General features: G+C 41.8%; 1 protein-coding gene across 2 annotated transcripts in view; it reads left to right on the top strand.

Moving 5' to 3' along the window:
* col1a2 (collagen, type I, alpha 2) overlaps positions 1–20,811 on the top strand; it is a 36,110-nt gene extending 15,299 nt beyond the window's left edge. For both annotated transcript variants that reach the window (XM_035429474.1, XM_035429472.1), the window contains exons 19-51: positions 507–560; positions 1,000–1,107; positions 1,509–1,562; positions 2,988–3,086; positions 3,787–3,840; positions 3,981–4,079; positions 4,757–4,810; positions 5,842–5,895; positions 6,142–6,195; positions 6,516–6,569; positions 7,240–7,284; positions 7,575–7,673; positions 8,172–8,279; positions 8,581–8,634; positions 8,749–8,802; positions 10,616–10,669; positions 10,957–11,010; positions 11,294–11,401; positions 11,954–12,007; positions 12,112–12,165; positions 12,709–12,870; positions 13,855–13,962; positions 14,200–14,307; positions 14,739–14,792; positions 15,403–15,510; positions 15,630–15,683; positions 15,787–15,894; positions 16,415–16,468; positions 16,590–16,697; positions 17,107–17,353; positions 18,082–18,266; positions 18,498–18,740; positions 19,438–20,811. In XM_035429474.1, coding sequence (XP_035285365.1) covers positions 507–560; positions 1,000–1,107; positions 1,509–1,562; positions 2,988–3,086; positions 3,787–3,840; positions 3,981–4,079; positions 4,757–4,810; positions 5,842–5,895; positions 6,142–6,195; positions 6,516–6,569; positions 7,240–7,284; positions 7,575–7,673; positions 8,172–8,279; positions 8,581–8,634; positions 8,749–8,802; positions 10,616–10,669; positions 10,957–11,010; positions 11,294–11,401; positions 11,954–12,007; positions 12,112–12,165; positions 12,709–12,870; positions 13,855–13,962; positions 14,200–14,307; positions 14,739–14,792; positions 15,403–15,510; positions 15,630–15,683; positions 15,787–15,894; positions 16,415–16,468; positions 16,590–16,697; positions 17,107–17,353; positions 18,082–18,266; positions 18,498–18,740; positions 19,438–19,584 — 3,054 coding nt within the window. In that variant the 3' untranslated portion in view covers positions 19,585–20,811. The remainder of the gene's footprint in view (positions 1–506; positions 561–999; positions 1,108–1,508; positions 1,563–2,987; positions 3,087–3,786; positions 3,841–3,980; positions 4,080–4,756; positions 4,811–5,841; positions 5,896–6,141; positions 6,196–6,515; positions 6,570–7,239; positions 7,285–7,574; positions 7,674–8,171; positions 8,280–8,580; positions 8,635–8,748; positions 8,803–10,615; positions 10,670–10,956; positions 11,011–11,293; positions 11,402–11,953; positions 12,008–12,111; positions 12,166–12,708; positions 12,871–13,854; positions 13,963–14,199; positions 14,308–14,738; positions 14,793–15,402; positions 15,511–15,629; positions 15,684–15,786; positions 15,895–16,414; positions 16,469–16,589; positions 16,698–17,106; positions 17,354–18,081; positions 18,267–18,497; positions 18,741–19,437) is intronic.
* Positions 20,812–23,388: the final 2,577 nt, after the last annotated feature.

Genomic DNA, 23,388 nt, shown 5'->3' with positions numbered 1-23,388 from the left:
TTCCATGAACGCGGAGACTCGGTTGGAGTTTGCGTTTGTGCTTTAGAGTAACTGACATCGGCATCTGCATCAGTCAATATGACCAGCCAAATACGGGATATTGATATCAACCAAAATTACCATATTGTGAAATACAAACCCCTTTAATTTTTAATAAGTAGAGCTGGTTCTATGTACAAACTGCCTGCCTGTTGAACACATACAGACTATTTGATGAACCCTGAACACGTTACTGTCCTGCCTCTGGGCTGGTTGGCACAGGCTCTGCTGGTTTTTGTTGGTACTCTGCACTTAATTAATCAATAAGGGCAGTTGAATTAGGGGAAAACACACACCAGCAGTGTTTGTGGCTCTCCAGGACCAGGGCTGCAGATCCTTACAGAGGAACAGTCAAGTGGAGAGAGGCTCTTGCCTACAAACAGCCATACATGTGGAATGCCTCTACATGGGGGCATTGATGGCATGTGGTGACTGCAGGTGTTTACATGTTTGTTTTCCCACCTCAGGGTGACCCTGGTATCGCTGGTGCCAAGGGAGACACTGGTGGAAAGGGTGAGCCCGTAAGTATCTATTCTATTCAGTTCAATTAAAATGTGCTTTATTTGCATGACAAGTTAACTTAAATTGATGGGACATACAAAATGACAAACAGACCCCTACAACCAGAAGAGGGGAAAAATAGAAAAAAAGAGTAATAACCCCCCCATACACATATGCAAGTATAGATACACACATACACATAAAAACACAAACATAAACACACATACACACACATGCACACATGCACACACACACCTAGGTTAAAACATATTTAGTTTGTAATATAACAATTAATGAACCTGTCAGTATTAGTAATTAGCACAGATGATATTGTGTACAGTACCACTACAGTATCTCTCTCTTTCTCTCTCTCTCTCTCTCTCTCTCTCTTTTTCTCTCTCTCCCTCTATCTCATTGTTACAAGTTGAGCTACAGTAATTGCTTGTGTTCCCTGTGTAGGGTTCTTCTGGTCCCGCAGGCCCTCCTGGTCCTGCTGGTGAGGAGGGCAAGAGAGGTACCAACGGAGAGCCTGGCTTAAGTGGGCCTGCTGGCAGCCGTGGAGAGAGAGTGAGTACAGCTGCCCTGCAGGGCCCAGAATATGGATGCAGCGTCAGGAGCGTCCCTCTGTTAGGATGCTTATCTTAACAGCTCATTGGACAGGATGAGGGACTCCCAGTCCGCCGACTGTTATTTGCATACTGAACCAGGAGGTCAGGAATAGCACAGCTGCAGGCAAAATCAGGTGCTGATTGGAAAGTCTGAATTTTTTTTCTGCCCTAGCCTGAGCACATGACTACTCTTGTCATTTGTAGTTTGAGAGAAGGTCGTTAACAGAAGCCTGTGATTGACTATTGAAAGCTCTAGTCACGCTCAGTATACTAGTCTAAGTAGTGTAAGAAACTAGAATGAGACATGCAGCCGTCATATTGTCAGGGCTTGAATCAGCAATGGCATTTTTTGTCCGACAGGGAACCCCTGGAACCCGTGGTCTTCCTGGTGTGGAGGGAAGAGCTGGCCCAATGGTAAGTCCGTAAAAAAGGGACACAGTTTTACAACAATGATCACATATCAAATTGTCAAAATAAATAAGCATCAGCTGATTATCATAGCCAAATGGTAACTAATCTGTCACAAAATGGAACTCATATAGAAAACTGCTAAGAGGTTATTAGGGGTCTTTACCAGGCCCCTCCTTTTCCAATAACTCCACCACAATTGTGTGACAGTGAATAACGACACTTATTACATGGCTTTGTTGAATCCTCATTTCTGATTGGCCACTTCAGGCATTCTACGGTCAAATAATTCAGAATAATGACTGATGCTATCGTTAACAGACTGCTAATCTTATCACTCCACAGAAAGAAGTGTGGCTAATTTTCAAATTTGCTAACCCGCGACACCTGGTGTCAAAAAGACGTTACTCCACCTGTAACTTGCCTCATCTTATCATATCTCATACCCCCGTTAGCCAATACTCCTGCATTGGTCTATATCTAAGAGAACACAATGCTAAATTTGTTATATAAATATATAATGTAATTTCTATTTATGTGCACTGATAAACCCACTTAATATCAATATTTTGTGTCATATTGAGTGATTTCTTTTGTAAAGTAATTAGTCATACTATAATTGTGGTCTGCTATCTAAAAATAATGACCTTTGCATCAGGGGGATCTTTGCCTCCATGTCGGTCATTATTTTTCAATAGCAGGCCACCTTGGAATGGATTATCCCTTACATATAAACCATACCCATTCTGAACATTTGTTCAACTTCCTGTTGAATTTGCATTATTATTGATAACGCATCTATGCTGTACTTTTTCATTCACCAGCTGCAAAGTGCAGTGGCTTAGGGTTATTGTGCAGAATTATCTGCTTTTCTCTAGCTTGGAGCTTTTCAGCTGGTGAAGAAACAAAGAATTATTCAATTAGTCAGTTCATTGAAGCTAAAATTCCGATTGAATTTCTAGGACAAAATCTTATAGTACTTCACTGTACAGAACGCATTGAGAAGTGACCTTAGTGGTATAGTATGACACTGTAGTTCAAAATTAAGTGGAGAAGCACTGTAAACATGCAATTGCAAATACAGGATGCACACACTTTGCGCTGTATAAATGCAATGCTAAAACTCAGCCGGACAGAGGGATTTACAGATTTTTAAAAAGTGCCAATATGTGGTTGTATGAGAAAATAAAACACAAAGACATTGTCTATTTGAACATACTATTCCAAGAACTTGGATATCCTTAAACCTTACACAAGCCCATAGCCTTGTGTGCACTCTGCACGTGCAATTGAACACTCTATTGGATTTAAAAAAATGTCCAACTCAGCACTCTTTTATGGTTGACAAATATTTGGTAGCCAAAAGTTACACTTCCAGTGAAATGTGAATGTAGGATGATAACCCAGGCTCTTCCCCTTTTACCCGCCTAGGGTATGCCTGGTGCCCGTGGTGCCGCTGGCCCCGCTGGCCCCCGTGGACCCCCTGGTGATGCAGGCCGTGCTGGTGAAACCGGTCTTCTGGGCGCAAGAGTGAGTACCCGTCCTGTCTGCCCCTTTCGGCATGACCCGGCGTGATGCCCCGTGGCATAGGGGTTGACCTGACCCTGTTCAGCAATGTTCCCTGTCACAAAAAAGCTTAATTTGCAAATTTGCTAAACAACTAAATTGTAAAAATATAGAAATCTTGATATGTTTTCGGGGTGAGAACTGGTCAATGATTGATAGACACCAGGCATGTGCTTACCTACAGATACAAGGCTGCTTACATTAAATGCTGATATATCCTTCTAAGACACAGGAATTCATGTTTGCCCCCGTAGCAGTCTCTGGTTTTAATCTCAAGAACCATACAGTATATTCTACTTTGCTGAGGCCTTCAGTACAAAATAAGATAATGTTTTAGGAAATATTTTCACTGCAACCTGTTGTTATCATCCAAGACAAAAAAATTATGTCAAAAATTTAAACTTATGTTGGGTCCCTGGAGGATATATTCAGGTTTAGGATGCTGTACATTGTTTTTAGCAGTCTGTAGACTTGATGCAATGTTTTACAAAATAAATAAATTAACAAATAAATAAATAGACAATGCAGTATGCCACATGAATTGCAAGCAAGAACATTAACTTGATGAGGATTGGGAATAATTAAAATATGTGTGATACAAATCTTCCAAGAGAACAATTAAAAATGTATGGGATTTTTCATAAAATCTTAATTTTTTTCCTAGGGTCTTCCTGGTAGCCCGGGACAGTCTGGCCCCCCAGGAAAGGAGGGTCCTGCAGTAAGTACCGACCACTTTATAACTGATACTGTTGCACAAAAAGAGTGAATAACATATTTATAAATGTGGTTTTACTCTATGTAGTGCAGTGATGTACTGTGCAAGTGATCACTGCTAATGATATCTGTTGTGGCATTTAGGGCGCTTCTGGTCAAGATGGCCGCTCTGGTCCTCCAGGACCTACTGGCCCCAGAGGTCAGCCCGGTAGCATCGGATTCCCTGGTCCTAAGGGCCCCGCCGTGAGTACAGTCGCGTGACTCCGATCTTTTTCATTTTCTTTCCCATAACAAAGAACTTGCAACTTTGAAAAAAGAAGAAAAAACAACAATTGCCAGAAATACTTGTGTACAGAGTGGTTTCAAAACATCTGTAAGTTATACTCAAATCCAGAAGCAGAATTAGCGGGGGTGTAGTGCACCCATATAAGTAGCCATGGGGAGTCCCCCTCAGTACCCCAACATAGACACTAACTTAGGCCTAATTCATAAAAAAACATTCTTTAATGAATGTTGACAAGTAACATTTCAGCATTTGTATGAAAAAAAACAAATACTGTGTTTATTTTTAAGAGCTGACATTGAGATGTATTGTATCTTTAAAATGGAATTGCTATTTCTCATCATGCTCATCATCCACCCATATGTATGACAGGCTAGCTCTGCCCCTGCTCAAATCACTTTCATTTTATATTCAAACTTCTGTTTCTTAATTAATGAGCAATGTTCTGTTTGATGAATGGATGTTCTGCAATTCTGTGCACTGTACCCTGACCATAATGGTGGAGTTCACAAACCAGTATTGTACACTGCTGTTAATGTAACTGGTTCCGGACTGGTATATTGAGCCTCAGCACTCAAGTAGGTGTAGCAGGATGAAGACCTCCATGCGTGGCTCAGTGTCCTTTCATTTCTTTCAGGGTGAGCCTGGAAAGCCTGGTGACAAGGGAGGAGTTGGTCCTTCTGGTCTGAGGGTAAGTATTACTCTGTGCTGAGATCAGACACATAATAATAATAATAATAATAATAATAATAATAATTATTATTATTATTATTATTATTATTATTATTATTATAGCTAACATTTTATAATGAAACACAACTGTAAATCAAGTACAATACTAATTGAACAAATAAAACAGGACCAATGTACAATGGAGCTAAACATGCAATACAACACATACAAAACATGTATATAGAATATATGATACAATAATATACAATAGATAAATGAATATGTCATTTAAAAGCAATCATACGAATGAGTGTTTTGGGTCATTTAAAATGTCCAATGGATGGTGGTCTGCTGGGGTAAAGCATTCCATAGTTTAAATGGATAAAAACCACCCTCCCCAATTCTCCTGTTATATATTTTGGAAGGATAAGACAGCCCTTTCAGTCTCACGCTCCTTGAAGTTCAGTCTCCAGCACCTTGTCCCTACTGGCTTGAAGGTGCACAGTTTCTCATCCATGAGTTCATGCAGCTTATCCCATGGATGCAAAAACCAATCAGCGATAATTTTCGTCTGCAGTAGATGCCCATGGCTCCCATTGATCCTTTATAGTGCTGCGTTGAGAAGGAAAAATCCGCCCTTGTCTTGTAATAAGGAGTCAATCCAGTCAGGAAAACACTTCACACTAGATCCAATTATAAAAGGAGCACACCTGCTGACAGTCAATGCCATGCAAAAAAAAAAATTATTTATGGCGATCTTTTGCTAAGAAGTTGCAAAAAATCTTTTTATTTTGTCAAGAAGTTGGAGCTTTCTGGCTTGTGAGATATTTGTATCTGGCTCACGGGGTTACTCAGTCATCCCCTTTCGTATAGAAGATACAAGCAGTGATGAATAGGACAAAACACACCATTTTATATAACCTGCAAAAAGAAATATAACAAGAATAATATCATAGATAACAACATGTTAAACCTTCAACATATAAAAGGTTTAAAGATTATGGATTCTGATGAAATGGCCGCTTATCTTTGTCCCTTTTGTCTGTTTAGGGTCCATCCGGTCCCGATGGAAACCCTGGACCCGCTGGTGCTGTGGGAGCTGGTGTAAGCACTGAGCCTCTGCGTCATACGACCATTTCTGTTACACCATGCAGCTTAGAATATTTTAGACTTTATTGTCTTCTGCTGGAGATTCTTCTCCACAAAAAATGTGATTTGGCAAATTGTAGTCACAACAGTGCTGGTTAGCAGGACGGAGTGTAAAAGAGTCTTTTCCCATTCATAATGCTGACAGTGGCAGGGATGAAACTCTGGCCGTGATAATGAAAATGTTTTGTTATTCCACTGCAGGGTAACACCGGTGAGAAAGGAGAGCAGGGACCCGCTGGCGCCCCAGGATTCCAGGTTTGTATATGAATACCCAAAAATGCAAGACTGGCGTTTATACAGCAAGACAAAGGAAAACGTTTGGTTGTGCAGATTCTGGACTCCTGTTATACTTCACTAAATAGAACTTTAAGGAGCTTCCATTTAACATACAGTTACATTATTTTTCTGATGATTGCGCATGACTGATTGATTGATTGATCGATCGATTGATTGAATCATTCATTCATTCATTCATTCATTCATTTCTGTATTGACTGATTGATAGGATACTTGGATGGTTAATTGATTGGTTGATTGATTATTTGGATGACTGATTCAATCGTGCCTCCCTTCAGGGCTTGCCTGGCCCCGCTGGAGGTGTTGGTGAAGCTGGCAAACCTGGCGATCGGGTCAGTAACTTTCCAACGAGTTTGAGCTTACATGGCACCCAACAGGGTAACAATGTCACATGAGGCCACATGACACATAGGGAAGTGGGGACACAACACCATGTTCCCACTAGCATATTGCTAAATGCCATCATTCAATGAACTAACTCGCTCATTTTATGCACTGTAATGAAGACACTGGTTCCAAATAGTCGCATATTGATTACTGAACTGTGCATCTCAGATCAGAAAACTGGCTACCGGTTACGTGAGTCACATATTGGGCTCCTATCAGATGTTTTGAAAGATTGTATGACTATAGACATGGCAGTATTTTATAAGCTACAAGGGCAAACAAGTCACATTAACTTGGATATTTCTTGGGCCCATTCCCCATCCCCTTACTTTCGTACCCAACAAGAAAAATATAACTTTCGGTGGATTCTGGGATTAGACAATGTTTCAAATAGTTCCAACCATAAATTGCAAAAACCATGGTAATGGAAAACACTGCATGTTTAATATAAGTTATTGTCATCAAACACATTTCTAAAAATTATTGAAATTATTTAGTTGTTATGTCATGGAATATAAAAACTCATTTTCTGTTTTGTTTTGAGGTGCTTTTATATGTTTCCCTTTGGAATGTGAAATAATACACAATTTTAAAGAAATTAAAACTTCTCAACAGGGTGCTCATGGAGAACCAGGATTACCAGGGCCTGCTGGTGGGAAGGTACATTTTTTATTTTTTATTGTGTTATTATTTACTATATTGTCCTGTTATTTTCCGTTATGTCTTAATACAGTTTCAGTAATTCCTTTGGTAGTATCATTTGATATTATCTATTTGGTATTAATTATACATACTGTATATAACTCATTCTCTGTTACACCCACTTAGTACACAGGCGTACCATTCATTTGGGAAGAAAATGTAGTTGGAATTGACTAGCTGTGAAATGCACCTGTGTCCAACTGTGCTAGAGGAACAGAAATCAATGTAGCGACTGTCCCTTTCCACAGGGAGAGCGTGGAAACCCTGGACCTGCTGGTGGAACCGGTCCCCAAGGCCCTATTGGCTCCCGTGGACCTGCTGGTACTGCTGGAACTGACGGAGGCAAGGTATGCAAACCGTGAACAGACTTTATTTCAGGTACCAGGTACTTTCAGCGCTCACAAAAAATGCATACGCAGAAGCGAAAGCTTGTCATTACTGCACCGGGCGATTTTACTCTGTAAAATCTGTTTATGCTAAAGAAAACATTTTTGTGGGGTGTATTTGCAAAAAAATATGCATGTGTTTAAATGTTTTAAAAATTTAGCAGACCTTATCCACTTGCATTGCTTTTATGCATAGTATTTATTTATATAGCTGGACATAAATATACTGAAGCAATGCATGTTAAGTATGTTGCTCGAGGGTCTAACAGTAATGTCTTTCTTGGGAGTCCTTAGGGGACAAAGCCCATTCCTTAACTATTATACTACACAGCCACACATATTGGCTGGCTAACAAAGCTGGCCCTGGCATTTACCAGATGCGTTCTCACTGAGCGTGGGGCGCAAAAGCGTTTTCAGTGCCGGACCAGCATTCCACAGTGATGTTCTTCTGTCCCTCAGGGTGAGCCTGGTCCCGCTGGACTTGCTGGTGCCCCCGGTCACCAAGGACCTTCCGGAATGCCCGGCGAGCGTGGTGGCGCTGGCACTCCTGGAGGCAAAGGCGAGAAGGTGAACCTCCTTCGCGTGCCCCGGCGTATTTCCCCAAGCAATGAGTCACTTAATCGCGCCCATTAAGAGTGGCAAGGGTGCAGCCTTAGTCTTAAGGAGGAGAAAGGCTGTATTGGGAAAGGCTGTAGGGGCTGCAGGGACCCTATATATTATATTATATCTGTTTGAAAAAAACACTTGTCTCCTGGTTTTATGTGCAGTAGGATGAATTAGTACAACATACTGTAGGAAGAGTCTGGCTCACAATTATTTACCCAGCAATTTCATTAACGTTACAACTCCTCATTGTCTTCAAACCTAGGGAGAGGCTGGACACAGAGGACTGGAAGGCAACTTTGGCAGAGATGGCGCCCGTGTAAGTATTATTTTTTCAGTCATTGTGTTGTCCGATGTTATTTCTTTCTTTCTTTCTGTCTTGTGCGATAAGTGATCATTGTATCTTGACTGTGGCGCATTCGCTCCTTCTCAGGGTCCAGCAGGACCTAGTGGACCTCCCGGACCTTCTGGTGCCAATGGCGATAAGGTAAAATATTTTAAATTTATCCTCAGAAAAAGTTCCCTGAAGCTTTGCTTGTGTAGTGGTTGATAACAAGAAATAGATAAACTTTGTTCAGTATGCTGTTATAATGGTCAGCCCTGGTGCTTGATAGGAGTATCTGTCACAGGGCCTAGAAGAGAAGACTGTAAGCTAATGCCACTGTCAATTTTTCATGTTGGCTTGGACCAACACATTATTTTATACCACCCACTTCTGGTATTGTGCATGAATTACAACATTTATGAGATTAATTAAATCAATACGTTAGATATGTTTTAGAAAGAAACAACCAATCTGTTGAACAATTCCGGTCCTTCTTCGGGTCTGACAACTAGTTCTAGGATTTTTCACTGTAATTAGGGGCAGATAGTCCTCATTATGACTTTTAATCAATCAAAGAAATTTGGTCAAAGCTATTCTTGATGCCGAATATCACCGCTGTCAGGATATCTTTCACTCCTCAGACCTCAAAAGATTTTCAGAGGTTGCGACACTGAGGCCCTGTCCACACGTATACGGATTTTTCTGAAAACGTCTTTTTTTCCCCCTACGTTAAAAAAAAAAAAAAAATCCTATCCACACGACCAGCGTTTTAAAAAATATCTCCGTCCACAGGAGAGCGCTTAAACGATTGCCGCATGCGCGATACACCAATTGCCATGGTAACTGATGCACGAGTTGAGGTCATGACGTCAGCGTTTTCATAAAGCTCTGTTTTTCTTGTCCACACGAAGACAGGGAAACCAGAGTTTTGAAAAATCTCCACCTTGGAAGGCGTTTTCAAAAAGCTTTGTTTTCAGTGACCCAAAATGCCGTTTTCGTGTGGACAGGAGGCCAAAACGGAGGGAAAAAACTACGTTTTCAGAAAAATCCGTATACGTGTGGACAGGGCCTTAGAGTAGACTTTAAAGGGTCAGATATGAGCGCATTCAAAATAGACTTGAAACAGACACTGTCACTAATTTCATAGGCCCTTAAATGACAAATAATCATAACTGTGTTTACAATGGTGTGAGTATAAAGAAGTATCCTCCACATAATGTGGAATATTTTTTTGCTATAACAAGGATTGTGAGAGATCAAGGCTTCCGCGAGTGACCACGGCATAACCCCAAACCAAACATTGTTTTATACTGACCAGACAGGATGAACTTTAATGCTGACAGCATCTGTGAACTTGTATTTTACTGGGTAAACTATTGCCATAGCTTTTGATGACAATAAACATCAAATCCTCCAAGAAGGATCTCATAAATGTATTCAACCATAAATCTGAAAGAAGGTTATATAATTAAGAGACTTAGGTCTAGCTACCCTGAAAAGCTTTGACACCAGGTACTTGAGGCTCATACCACAGATTAAAATAATTTTATGGGGGATGCATATGCTTTTGTCAGATTTATGCCCCGGAATTGGATAGGCTTGGTAAAAGCTAGATCAAGGCCATCATTACAGTGTTTTAGAAGCAAGTTCAGTTCTGCTAGATTTGCTCAAACTTGTGTGAGCAGAGCAACATTTTTTCATATACACCTTGTCATAATTCCTTCACCAAACTCAAAACTCTTTTTTTTTCTTTCAAATGGAAAATAAGTGAAAAAATTGTCGGCAAGGGTTAGGGTTAGTGTTAGGGTTAGTTTTTCATCAGCAAAGAAAACTGTTCACCTCATCTTTTTATCTTATTTAGCAAAAAAGCAATAGGAATAAAATTCTAAAGTCTAAATATAAAACTGAAATGGTTGTTGAGATTTTTTGGGGTTTTTGCAGTGTAGTCTTCATTTCTAAATTTGTTCTTCCCCAGGGTGAATCTGGCTCCTTTGGCCCTCCTGGCCCCGCTGGTGCTCGTGGTGCTCCTGTAAGTATCTAATGTCTCCTGCACATGTAATCTTTGACTATCCACCATGTGAACTAGCAGTTGAAGGTACCCATGTGTTCTCCATCATGCATCTGTCATGCATAACAATGGACCATGGACCATGAATTCAATGGTCTATAATTCAATATGACTGTCATGTATTGCCTGTAAAGGTCAAAGTAGTTCTTATGCAGTTGATGGCAATTTCATGACTTTTTTTGTGACTGTGGTGTTGACATGTACTCTAAACGTGTCAGAGCTCGATGGAATCTTCTTTTCTGTTCTAGGGTGAGCGTGGTGAGTCTGGCCCTGCTGGAGGTCCTGGCTTTGCTGGACCCCCTGTAAGTATACACAGTATCTTAATCAGTAGGCATAATATCTATAGTAATAATTGTTACAATAGCTTATTTTTCTTAGTCTTTTTACAGGAATGGGCATTAAAAAGATATGCAGACCTCCACACAAACATGCCCGCACACACATGCACATACATGTGCGTACACACACACACACACGGTTAAGAGTAAGATATGTTTGGTTATGAGTGAGGTTAAATACCTTTGTTTGACCTTTGAAGACGTGTCCTGTATTGTTCCGGAGTGACATGTCCCGTGTCCATTGCAGGGTGCTGATGGTCAGCCTGGCGCACGTGGTGAGAGAGGCCCAGCTGGTGGAAAGGGTGATGTTGGGCCTGGCGGACCTGCTGGCCCTGCCGGAAACAGTGGACCCGCTGTGAGTTTCACTTGTACAGCATTCGCTGTTACGCGCAAGCTCACTTTCATGATATTCTGTAGATAATGATACCACCTTTCTTTTCATTGACGTATATAAAAAAATAATGCTGCAACTACATTAGGTAGCCCTGCTACAAGATCTTGAAATTACAGGCCCCTTCCTCCACCAAGCCCCTTTCGCTGAAGGAGCTCCATGACTGGTTGCTTGTTTCTGATACTGATAGTGATTTGTAACCTGCTTCTATGGTGGCACGGTGGTGCAGTGGTGAGCACTGTTGCCTCGCAGGAGTTCGCATTTTCTGCCCACGTTTGCAGGGGTTTCCTCCCACACCAAAAGACATGCGTGTCAAATTTGGTATACTCCTGCCATTGCCCTTGACCAAGTCATTGGCCTCAGAACTGGAGCTGGTTCCCTGGCACTGCACTGTGGCTGCCCATTGCCCCTAAGTAACTTGGATGGGTTAAATACAGAGGAAAAATTATGCCGCAGGGTTCAATAAAGTTATTTTCTTATCTAATCCTCTCATCATCTCTGCTTTCTGGCTTTTAGGGCCCATCTGGTCCTGCTGGCCCCCCTGGTGCCCGTGGTGATGGCGGTCCCCCTGTAAGTACCGTTGCCCAGATCAGATAAGCTCAAGAGCACACATTCATCCGGTGGTATGGTATGGTCTTCTGGTAACACGTGTCTCTGTGTCATTTCTGTCCCAGGGTCTGACTGGTTTCCCTGGTTCTGCTGGCAGAGTTGGAACTGCTGGCCCAGCTGTGAGTGTTATGCATTCATTTTGGGGAAACACTATAAAACACCTGCACATTTGCAGTGGTTTGAAACCAGGCTTGGCTCTGCTTTGGTGTATGTAGAGATTAGAGCTGTATTCAAGTGGTCATTCACCATTCAGCACATCACACATGCTATTTAATGGCTATTATACCTAGAAATTGACATTTGGCATACTGATTTGACATTAGCTGATAGTCAATTATTATCAGGCTCCATTTTGTAAGCCACTGTTGTGAAATCAAGTATAAATGCTAAACTGAGTTCTTCTTCAGCAACTATCCATCATTCATATTAGCACTATTTTTACCATATATTTTAGTTTTATGCCTGATATGTGAAGAATGTATCACATTCATTAAACCATTTGCTGTATTTGAGAACTGAGGTATGTGGACATACCTGTTTGATCTGAAGACTTGTACAAGCCCACATTCACACCTCAACTTTATCAATGTGATTGGACACCCTCTGTGGTGGAAGGCATTGTGGCTCCAGTACTAGCATACCACTCTGTGTTCCCTCCACAGGGCATCGGTGGGCCACCTGGACCTTCTGGCGCTGCTGGAAAGGACGGCCCCCGTGGCCCCCGCGGTGAGCCTGGCCCCGCTGGAGTTAATGGAGAGCAGGGTATCGCTGGACCTCCCGGAGCTGCTGGAGAGAAAGGCCCAAGTGGAGAGAGCGGTCCTCCCGTGAGTCACGCCGTCATCTCTACGAACATCATAATCTTGATTTGCAACTTTAAGAAGCTGGGACGATTTTATCACACACTACCACAGAAGTGTATTTGCTGCTTTTTTCCCATAGGCAAAGCCTTTAAATATAAGCACTGTGTCCGTAATACACCTATGATACCACCATAATGCAAAACTAGCAAGTTGTTTCTAATGGTCATGTTGTCATTTGGTAGTTTTGTTTGGTTTTTAGAGAATTAACTGGCCATAGTACTGTATGTATGTGGACTACATTTCCATACAGCATTGAGTTCAACAATGTGCCCTTCCCGTGTTTCAGCTTACCAAGTCCTAATCTAGCTAGCTAATGTCATGGCAGTTACAATAAGCAACCATTATAATTCAGGGCATGTCAAGGAGTGCAGTTACTATCTGGGACAGCTAACGGGTTCCGTAAGGGCTAGCATGCTCCTGGTAGGGATATGTAGTTTTTAAAAAATTAACTAATATTAACTAACTCAGAGGTCGTTTTCACTTTTCAGTACTTTATCACTTTTTCACTATTGTAATAATGTCTGGGTGGTTAAAAGCTGGTCTGGCATTTTTATATAATCGTTAATACCAAAATGTGAATAGGGAAGATTGCTACATGAATGTGATTCAACTTCCGGCGTCATAGACACACCCCACTGTGGTCTAATAGCTATTGACTAAATTTCTATTAATAATTCTTCACATTTTCAGTAAAAAATCACTCTTCGCTTTAATGGGATTTTGTTCTGGTGAAAATTATAAGACTGTGTGAACATGAAAGTTTCATGACAACAGTCCATCTAGGCTTGCTGCATTTCTATGGTCTGGCGCACACTGAGCACTGTGTCAAGCCTGTCCACCATTGTAAGGTTCCTAAAGCTATTTCACCTCTTAATAACTCTGCATGATGTATTTCGTAAAGGGACCAATCTTAGTTACAGATGTTCCCCATTGTGTATGCTCCCTCAGGGCGCCGCTGGTATTCCCGGGCCCAAGGGTGTCCTCGGTTCTCCTGGTTTCGTTGGTCTTCCCGGCTCAAGAGGCGACCGTGGTCTTCCAGGCGGTCCTGGCGGTGTTGTAAGTATTACCGTCTTCATCATGTCGTTCGGCTGTGGTACACTGAAAACTTCTACGAAATATCTTACTTCTGATTATCTATTATGTATCAAATTTCATTGAGCATTGGAAAAAATACATCTGGCATTTCATTCAGAAATACGCTTTGTATCCTGCACGAAAACATATTGCACAATGCATTAGAGGTGTATGATTGTCCTGCTGTGGTGGTGACCTTTGCTGTTATGTGTGATTCAGGGTGAGCCTGGTAGGCTGGGCCCAGCTGGACAGGCTGGAGCTCGTGGACCTGCTGGTAACATTGGCATGCCTGGTATGACTGGTCCCCAGGGAGAAGCAGGTCGTGAGGTAAGTGCGGAGTCAGGATCACATTCACACTGTTCTTTGGCCCTTTGCAGATGGTAAATTTATCCTTATCTCCACTTTTTAGTGTATGACAAAGTCTGTTTTTTAACTACATTTTTAACATGGTTTAATTAGGTTCCTGCTGTGTTAAGTGTTTTCTCATGCACTAGCCATTGTAAATGTACTGATTAGTTTAGTGTAATCTAAGATTATAGGTACCATGAAAAAGAGGGCATGTGAGATTCTGTGAGTTAATTATGCACCATTTGCCTTTGCTCAGTTTCAGTGAAGTAAAGCCTCAGAATTCTCACCTGTCAGGTACATTGTAAAAATATATTCTAGATGAAAAAGAACACCCAAGCATTTATTTACAGCACTGCCCCGGGATGCTCTCAGGGCTATCTTGTTTAACACCGTTTGATTTCTTTCTGCAGGGTAGCCCTGGCAACGATGGTCCTCCCGGCCGTCCTGGTGTTCCTGGTTTCAAGGTAAACTTCTCCAGACCTTTGAGAATATTAATGAGCACCTGAAATTACTAGCTTAGTGAGTAATCTGCCGATACTCACTGGAGATGTACATACACAGACACATATGCTTGCAGTTACAGTAAATAGTACACTGTTCTATCCATTACATTTACATTACAGGCATTTAGCAGACGCTCTTATCCAGAGCGACTTACACAATTTTTACATTGTATCCATTTATACAGCTGGATATATACTGAAGCAATTTTGGTTAAGTACCTTGCTCAAGGGTACAACGGCAGTGTCCTACCCGGGAATCGAACCTACGACCTTTCGGTTACAAGCCCAGTTCCTTACCCACTGTGCTACACTCCGTCCTATCCAAAAGACTACGGAGCTATACAGAATGCATAATATCATAATACATAATATCATAATTATAATCATAAATAATCATAATATCATAATATCAATAATCATAAATATCTTTCATTGCCCATATGTTTTTATGTTGTTTTCTGATCAAATACCACAGTAATACATAATCAAGCGAGCCCCATGCTTCTGTTGAATTTTGGCACATTTTGGTGCCGTGTACAGTGAAGTCACTGATATTGTGGCCTTTCTGCAGGGCGATCGTGGTGATCCTGGCGGTCCTGGTCATGCAGGAACCGCTGGTGCCCCTGGAGCTCATGGACCTGCCGGTGCCGCTGGCAGAGCCGGAAACCGCGGAGAGACCGTAAGCGCCCGACCTCACCTCAACTTGGGACGATGCAAACGCGAGAGTTCCGTCAGAAAGAGACTTAAGAACAAACCATTTGAACTGCTAACCGCGAATGTGTTTCTGCTCATTTTTAGGGTCCCGGTGGTGCAGGTGGTCCCGTTGGCCCCGCTGGTGCGAGAGGCGCTCCTGTAAGCCATCCGAATGTCGAGCGAGTGCATGCTCTTTTTTTTTTTTTTGTCGTCGTTTGTCTTTCTGTCTTTCCCTGACAGGCTCTCTGGGTTTGTGTTGTAGGGCCCCGCTGGACCTCGTGGAGAGAAGGGTGTCGGCGGAGGAAAGGGAGACAGAGGCTTGAAAGGACTGCGCGGGCACACCGGCCTGCAGGGAATGCCCGGGCCTGCTGTGAGTGACCTCTGACCTCAAACGCATCAGCGCCACAGCGACATGTCACCTGAGCAAACGCATGTCACAGAGCATTGCGATAAGCACTGGGCATGGCAGAGAGCAGCACCTGGGCTCATTTTAAATTTACATGTTGAGAACGACCCTCGACCTGGCTAAGTGCCACAGCATTTATAATCAGTTGTTCTACCAGGTAGCCTTTTAGCATATTTGAAAATGTTTGATACAGCCCTGGGGATAAAACAAGTATTTTAGACATGCACACTGTGCTTTGCATTTTTCTCAGCCTTTTGGCTGGATCAAGCATCATTTCTTATTGTACAGTAATCCAGTCCCACGCATATTGCTTTGACCATGCCCTCTGAAATATCTACATTTGTATGTCACTTATTACAATAATGGAATGTCTAAATGAGATATGAGATACTAGACACTAGATGGCCCCATTTTGAGAAATGTACAGTCCAGCATCTCCTGTCTGTTCTTAACCGGTTCTGACCGGTTCTCTGCCTTCACACAGGGTATGGGTGGTGAGCAAGGTTCTGCTGGTCCCGCCGGTCCCGCTGGTCCCAGAGTAAGTACCGTCACGCGGGCGTCGTCACACGGGCCCCCGAGGCGCGCCGAAGCTCATCGCCAGTGCGTTTCGCGGGGCAGGCTGCCTTTTTTAACGCCCCTTTCCCCTGCTCTTTGATTAGGGCCCAGCCGGTCCCCACGGCCCCCCCGGAAAGGATGGCAGAGCTGGCATACACGGAACCATCGGGCCTGCTGGCCACCGTGGCGCCCCCGGACACGTCGGCCCAGCCGTGAGTACGCCTCGTCACGCAGCCCCCGGCCTAGCTGCCAGCGCGCGCTCACAAAACCTTGATTTACACGGTTAAACTGATGCTATGGTAACATTTGCGGTAACTTAGGTTAGCATTTATCTATTGGAAGGCCAATTTCAATGGTAAAAGCTCGATAATGATAAAGTAATAATATGCACATACCTGGGCAAGCAAGTTTATGACTTGCCATAACTTTACTGACTTAGCCTATGCTTACCGTGTGAACTAGATTTGATGTTCACGGCTACGGATACCTCATACTTTATGAGTATTATACCTCATCTGACTGTGTTCTGTAGTTGTTATAACCACCTTTGGCCTGCAATTATTGCACATCGCTTTGGAGTCAGGGCAGGATAGACCCGGTTGTCCCTGTGCTTGAGCGCAGGGTCCCCCCGGAATTCCCGGTCCCCCCGGCCCCCCTGGTGCATCCGGCGGCGGCTATGACGTGGGCGTCGGCTTTGAGGAGTACAGAGCTGATCAGGCCTCCGTCAGGGCCAAGGACTACGAGGTTGACGCCACCCTGAAGTCTCTGAACACCCAGCTGGACAACCTGCTCACACCCGAGGGCTCCAAGAAGAACCCAGCCCGCACCTGCCGTGACATCAGGCTCAGCCACCCCGAGTGGACCAGCGGTGAGTCTCCTCAGCATCAGCAAACACCTCAGAGACCCATATCCACGATGAGCACCATCAGTATCAGACGTCTGATTGGAATGCCTGTTCTATCAGAGCAATGAGCTTACTAACTAGCTAGCTAGCTAATTGTCTCAAACCAGACACATAATATACTGTGCTCTGCACTGTGAGACTGGTTGTGCGACTAACTAGGTAGCTATTCAGGTAATGATACCTAACTGTGCAATAGCAAGTTAACAAGCTAGCAAGCTAACCAGTAAGATAAACAGCTAAACTTGCAGTCATGGCTACCATTTAATATTGATGAAGTTTACTAATCAAGTGTCTGCAAGGGCTTATTAGTCTCTCTAAAAGGTTGCCGTTAGAATTATATGCTGGTAAGAAAGTGAGTGGTTCTCAGCCCTGTTTCTTAGAGGGCTACAGTGTCTGCTGGTTTTTGTTTTCACTTTGAAATCTGCAACCAGTTCAGACTCCTGAAGCAAGGTGATTCCAGCACACTGAGTAACACATGACCTCAATTGAAAGTGAGTGCTGAATAACAATGAAAAGCAGCAGGCCCCACCGTCCTGCAGGACTAGGGTTGCCAGCCCAGTATTTTATTTTATGTAACCAAGTAAAATGGGAATCTACTGCAGACAGGTGATCCTTATTTAACCCGCCACGCCTCTCTCCGAGCAAAATACCTGTGTGGTCGGTCGGTCACATCACTCCCGCTTCCTCCGTAGGCTACTACTGGATCGACCCCAACCAGGGCTGCATCATGGATGCCATCAAGGCCTACTGCGACTTCACCACCGGCCAGACCTGCATCTACCCCAACCCCGGCACCATCGCCCGCAAGAACTGGTACAACAGCGCACAGGGCAGGAAGCATGTCTGGTTCGGCGAGACCATCAACGGTGGCACTGAGGTACGTAAGACATGGATGGCAGGGAAGTCCCATTTCTCATTCCGTTTGTCTCTTTATCCATGCGCAAGGACCAGGCAGTTAAAATACTTATTAATTATGTATCGTCGTAACGTCGGTAAAAAGTACAGAGGAGCAATTGTAGAAATTTGCAGCGACAAATCGATTTTGATTGAGTGGTTGGCTGACTGGCTAATCGTTTTGTTGGCTGATCGCTTTACGCTTCTGTTTCAGTTTGCCTACCACGACGACACCATCAGCCCCCAGAGCATGGCCACCCAGCTGGCCTTCATGCGCCTCCTGGCTAACCAGGCCTCCCAGAACATCACCTACCACTGCAAGAACAGCGTGGCCTACATGGACGCCGAGAACGGCAACCTGAAGAAGGCCGTGCTGCTGCAGGGCTCCAACGACGTGGAGCTGCGGGCGGAGGGCAACAGCCGCTTCACTTTCAACGTACTGGAGGACGGCTGCACTGTAAGCCCCTCCTCCTTTCTCGCCGCCAATCAGACAGACCACACCCACAGTCAGGACACAGGGACAGAGCAGCATTTCACTGTAGTCATGCAGCAACCTTGCTGCTCCAAGAAAAATGGAACAACAGAACACTTTTGCCGTTCACCGACACGATATCGGTTTGAAGTTTTAGTATGTTTAAAAAAGACAAAATGTCAAAATGTGTATATACAAGCCAATTTTGCATGGCAATGACAAATTGCCATAGACAGCAGACCACCTTCATATCTGGAACAGTTATGATCAGCACTGCAGTCAAAACCATACTCAACATCACAAAACCGTACCCTGTCATATTCCATCAAGAATAACTGATGTAACCTATCCCAGTGTTATTTGAAAGTATTTTCATATTCCGATGTATAGTTCCCCTTTAAGTATTTATAATATGCATTGCATATTTTTATCAAAATTGTGTGTATAAATAAAATTTGATTCTGATTATTCCAAATATGTTACACTTCTAAAAATATCCCTGTACACAAACTCCTGTACAAAAGGCCACATTATTGTAGCATTGTGAAAATGTACTATAAAATCCATTAGTGAAGAATCTTATGCTCGAAAGCATTTTCATTCAAATGATGTGGCTTTGATTTAACATGTCAGTGTTCACTCTCCATGCTGAAACATTTTCCCAATTTTTTTGCATTCACAGAGACACACTGGCCAATGGGGAAAGACAGTCATGGAGTACAGAACGACGAAACCATCTCGCCTGCCCATCCTCGACATTGCACCTTTGGACATTGGTGGAGCTGATCAAGAATTTGGTTTGGACATTGGCCCAGTCTGTTTCAAATAAATAGACTCATGATAAATTAAAGAGAGAAAGAAAAAAAAAGAAAAAAATCTCTGCCCTCTCTGTTTTTTTTTTATACTGAATGCTGATTTCCCTCTGCCCCTCCACTTGCTTAAATTGGGCCCTATCGGAGAAGACAACGGACTGATCGGAGCGTTGTGCAATGCAAATTAATACAGAAGCCAAAGGCACGTGGGAAAACACCTTGTTGTGGGACATGTCATCATCTGTAAAATAACAACGTGTAATAAAAAGATGAAAGTACACCACTTGTGGTCTTTGTATATCTTCCAAGGAGGAGGTTTAAAACCACAGCTTTCAAAGGTTTAAACTACCTCATGACCGTATTGAGAAAGTAAAAGAAAAAAACTTGCATCCCAATTGTAAGAGTTTAAAAGGCTTCAAGCTTGTTCCCGTGGTGCTCAGATACTTGAAGCGGTAACATGGTGCTATGCATACGGCTGCAGAATGAACCACTTTAAAACTGTATTGCTTTGTATTGACCTCCAGGTGGCGTCTCGTACAGTTTTTGCTGATAATCCCTTATTAAGCAGGTGGAACCCTCCTTCAAACTGTCTGGTTTTGACTTTGTTTTATTTTATTTCTTATTTGTGTCTGATTTTGTCCCTTCCCCCCCTCTCCCCACCCCTTTTTTTCAATCAGTTCCCCATGTTCACGCTGTTAAGCACATCTTGTCCGTCTAATCGGGATAAGAATGTCTCTCTCTCAAACAAACAACAAAGTTTATTGTACCTATTTTGTATATGTGAGATGTTTAAATAAATTGTGAAAAGTTCTGAAATAAAGCATGTCCAGTGTTCCAAAAAACAACACTATGAGTTAAGTGCTTTCCTGTTTATATATTGCAATGAACGTGAGGGTTGGGAAGAGAAAAAATGATCAGGCTCTTGTAATATAGAATCTCTTCCTCTTAATTTCACTTGAATACTGACATCACATGAAAAGAATGTAGTGTCAATATCCAATTTTAACTAAGACACTTAAACTTTGTTTTATTGTTGTTTTCTTGTATTTTTTTCCGTTTCGGTCTGTTTCGGTCCCTCTGCAAACTTCTATAAATACTTTCCTTTCCTTCTTAATGGCTGGGCTTTGCTTACCTCACCAAATGATACAATAATGTCATTTTGTTTCAGACAATTTGTATATCACCATATACAACGTTTCCTGTTTCAACAAAGCAAAATCATAATTAAACACTGATGAAGAATACTCTGGTCCTCCAATTAATGTTTTTTTTTTTTTTCTTTTCATCTGGCAAAGTTCAATCTGCCTCTACTATGTATACAAAATAAAAAGGAAAATGGTGCTAATTATATTTCTTGACTTTCATATATTTTATATTGAAAACAATGGATGGATCTTGAAATTAGGGATTATTCGAAATCATCTCATACAATCTATTATTTCAAGAACTACTGTTAGTATGCTATTGTCCATTTTTTAATGGTCTGATTTTAACATATTTTTTCACATATTGATCTATGCTTTATGTGTCAATCTGCAACAGCTTCAATTTATCCACTTATTTAGATATAATAACTTGAGGCCAATGCAAGAAAGTCACATTTTTCTTGTCTTTTTTTTTCTTTCGGTTAATCGTATATACCAAATTCATATGTAGTCAAAGGAATTGCTTACAAAAGAGATCCATTAATTAATTTTATTAAATTTATTGCATACACATTTATTAAATGGAGCAGTGGGTGATAAAGTCATATAATTTTAAAGAAATTTACTGAAGAACATGATCATACGATCATTGCTGGAATGGAGCTGCCCTGGAGTGTCTGATCCCTCCAGTATTATCACTGAGACTTGCACTTACTATTATGGGGTTTTACTCAGTCAATCAGATACTCGAACTGCTGTTTTCCTGAAGGAAATGTGCTGCCATCTTGTGGACATATTTGGAATACCACAACAGCCTCAGCAAACAACAGGGAAGTCGTGCATGTACATACATCGGGCTGTGTATTCATTTACAGTGTTTCAACCTGTTGAATTGTTGAGATTTCCACAAAGAAATTTCCTATAGCGGGCCAAATGGAAGGATGGCTTTAACTCCCAGTCTGATTGATTAATTTAACATTGCCCATTTATGTCAGTCTAGAGGATTGTGATAGGTCATCCCTCAGTGGCTACATTACATCACAGAACAGTGCAATTTTATGTGTAATCATGAAATGTGACAAAGAAAGGACTTCCCATGGGCTTAGTTAGCAAAAATGTTGGTGAAGACGCCACCAAGGCAGGCTGCTGTGCAGCCTGGAAACTGTTGGTTCGACGCAAGGTTATATCATTGGTCAATTAAGAACAGGATTCCACAGTGAACCACTACTGGCATTGTAGTAAGGTGGTGGGCCATTTCCTTATTTTATTACTTCTTTAGTTTGCCCTGAAAAAAGAAAACAAAGAAAAGAGGCAAGCAAACTGAAACATGGCTACAAGCAGCATTTACCGGGATCCAAGCACTACGAGGAACAATTAAGAAGCACGTGATGGAATGCATCAGATTTAAGTATTTATTTTCAAATTGAAAGGCTGGTCATTTTATTTCTATAAGACTTTAATTTTAAGAATTTTGATTTGTTTTGAAATTTTAGAACTATCTAGTGCTACCGTTTGATTTGACAGGGCTACTTCTTTAGGGCTGGATAGTTGTCAAGATGCTGCTGACATTATGTCACACGCCAAAGCAATTAAAGATATATTCGTAAAAGCCACACACAAGGACATGTTTGTTGACTTGTAATTTGGCCATTTAACACATTTACCTAACAAAACATTAACATTAACATTACATCAAACCTCCCAAAATCCAACTCATACATATCCATATATCTTAAAACTGGACAATAAAAGGAACAAAGGCTATTTCTGTTTCCATTTCATTATTAAAATCAAACATTTCAGAAAGAGGGAAAGACATTACATGCTGCTAAATGATACATGATAGAATTATGATGTTTAGAGACTTGATTTGTGGCTTCTGGTTGTTGTGTTGGATTAATCTGATCCTAAAATAATATGAAGAGACTGATAATCGAAATCTGAGTTGTAGTTTTAAAAATATTGAGATTTATACGTAAAAAATCTGAAAACAAGATGCCAGACTTGCTGAAGGATGACAGATTGCTCAAATTGATTGATCTTGCCTTTGCAAGCAAACATTTTCCCAAAAAACTAAGCAAAATACCATCTTTAACATCAGCATCTGCCATCTGGTACAGTGGCTCTATGATCTGCAACTGGTGGTGTCAAGCCTGGTTGATTTGGCGTGGAATGACCTTGGTACATAGATTTAGCCTCTTACGCATGGTATTGCAATGTTATTGTACTGCAGTGGGCCTACCAGTATATTCACAGTGCTGTACCTATGCAATTTCATTCACAAGCAATATGATCCATGTAGAATTTTTCTGCATTTTTAACAAAGTGTTCCACGTAAAAATATTTTTAACATATTGTGGGCACAATTAGATTGTGTTTGGTGTCCATTTCATTTGAAATATTTTTTTTGAAATAATATTTTTATTCATTAATATCAACCTTTTTGTGATTTATTTGCTGGTTCAACTGAAGTATTTTTACTGGCCCATAGATTGGGAATCATTGGATCCCTGGATCAAACAGAATATATTGTTAAAATATCGGAAATTTAAATGATGGTTATTAGATGATCAGTAGGTGCCAAATTCAGGCAGTGGCGTTTTGGCCTAATCTCCTTACAATGTGCCAAGTTTAATAAGAATTGACCATTTAGTGAGAAGTGAGAAAAGTGGCAGA

Source organism: Anguilla anguilla, chromosome 8, assembly GCF_013347855.1.
Source record: "Anguilla anguilla isolate fAngAng1 chromosome 8, fAngAng1.pri, whole genome shotgun sequence".
NCBI lineage: Eukaryota > Metazoa > Chordata > Actinopteri > Anguilliformes > Anguillidae > Anguilla > Anguilla anguilla.
This window is presented reverse-complemented; position numbering and strand designations above follow the sequence as displayed.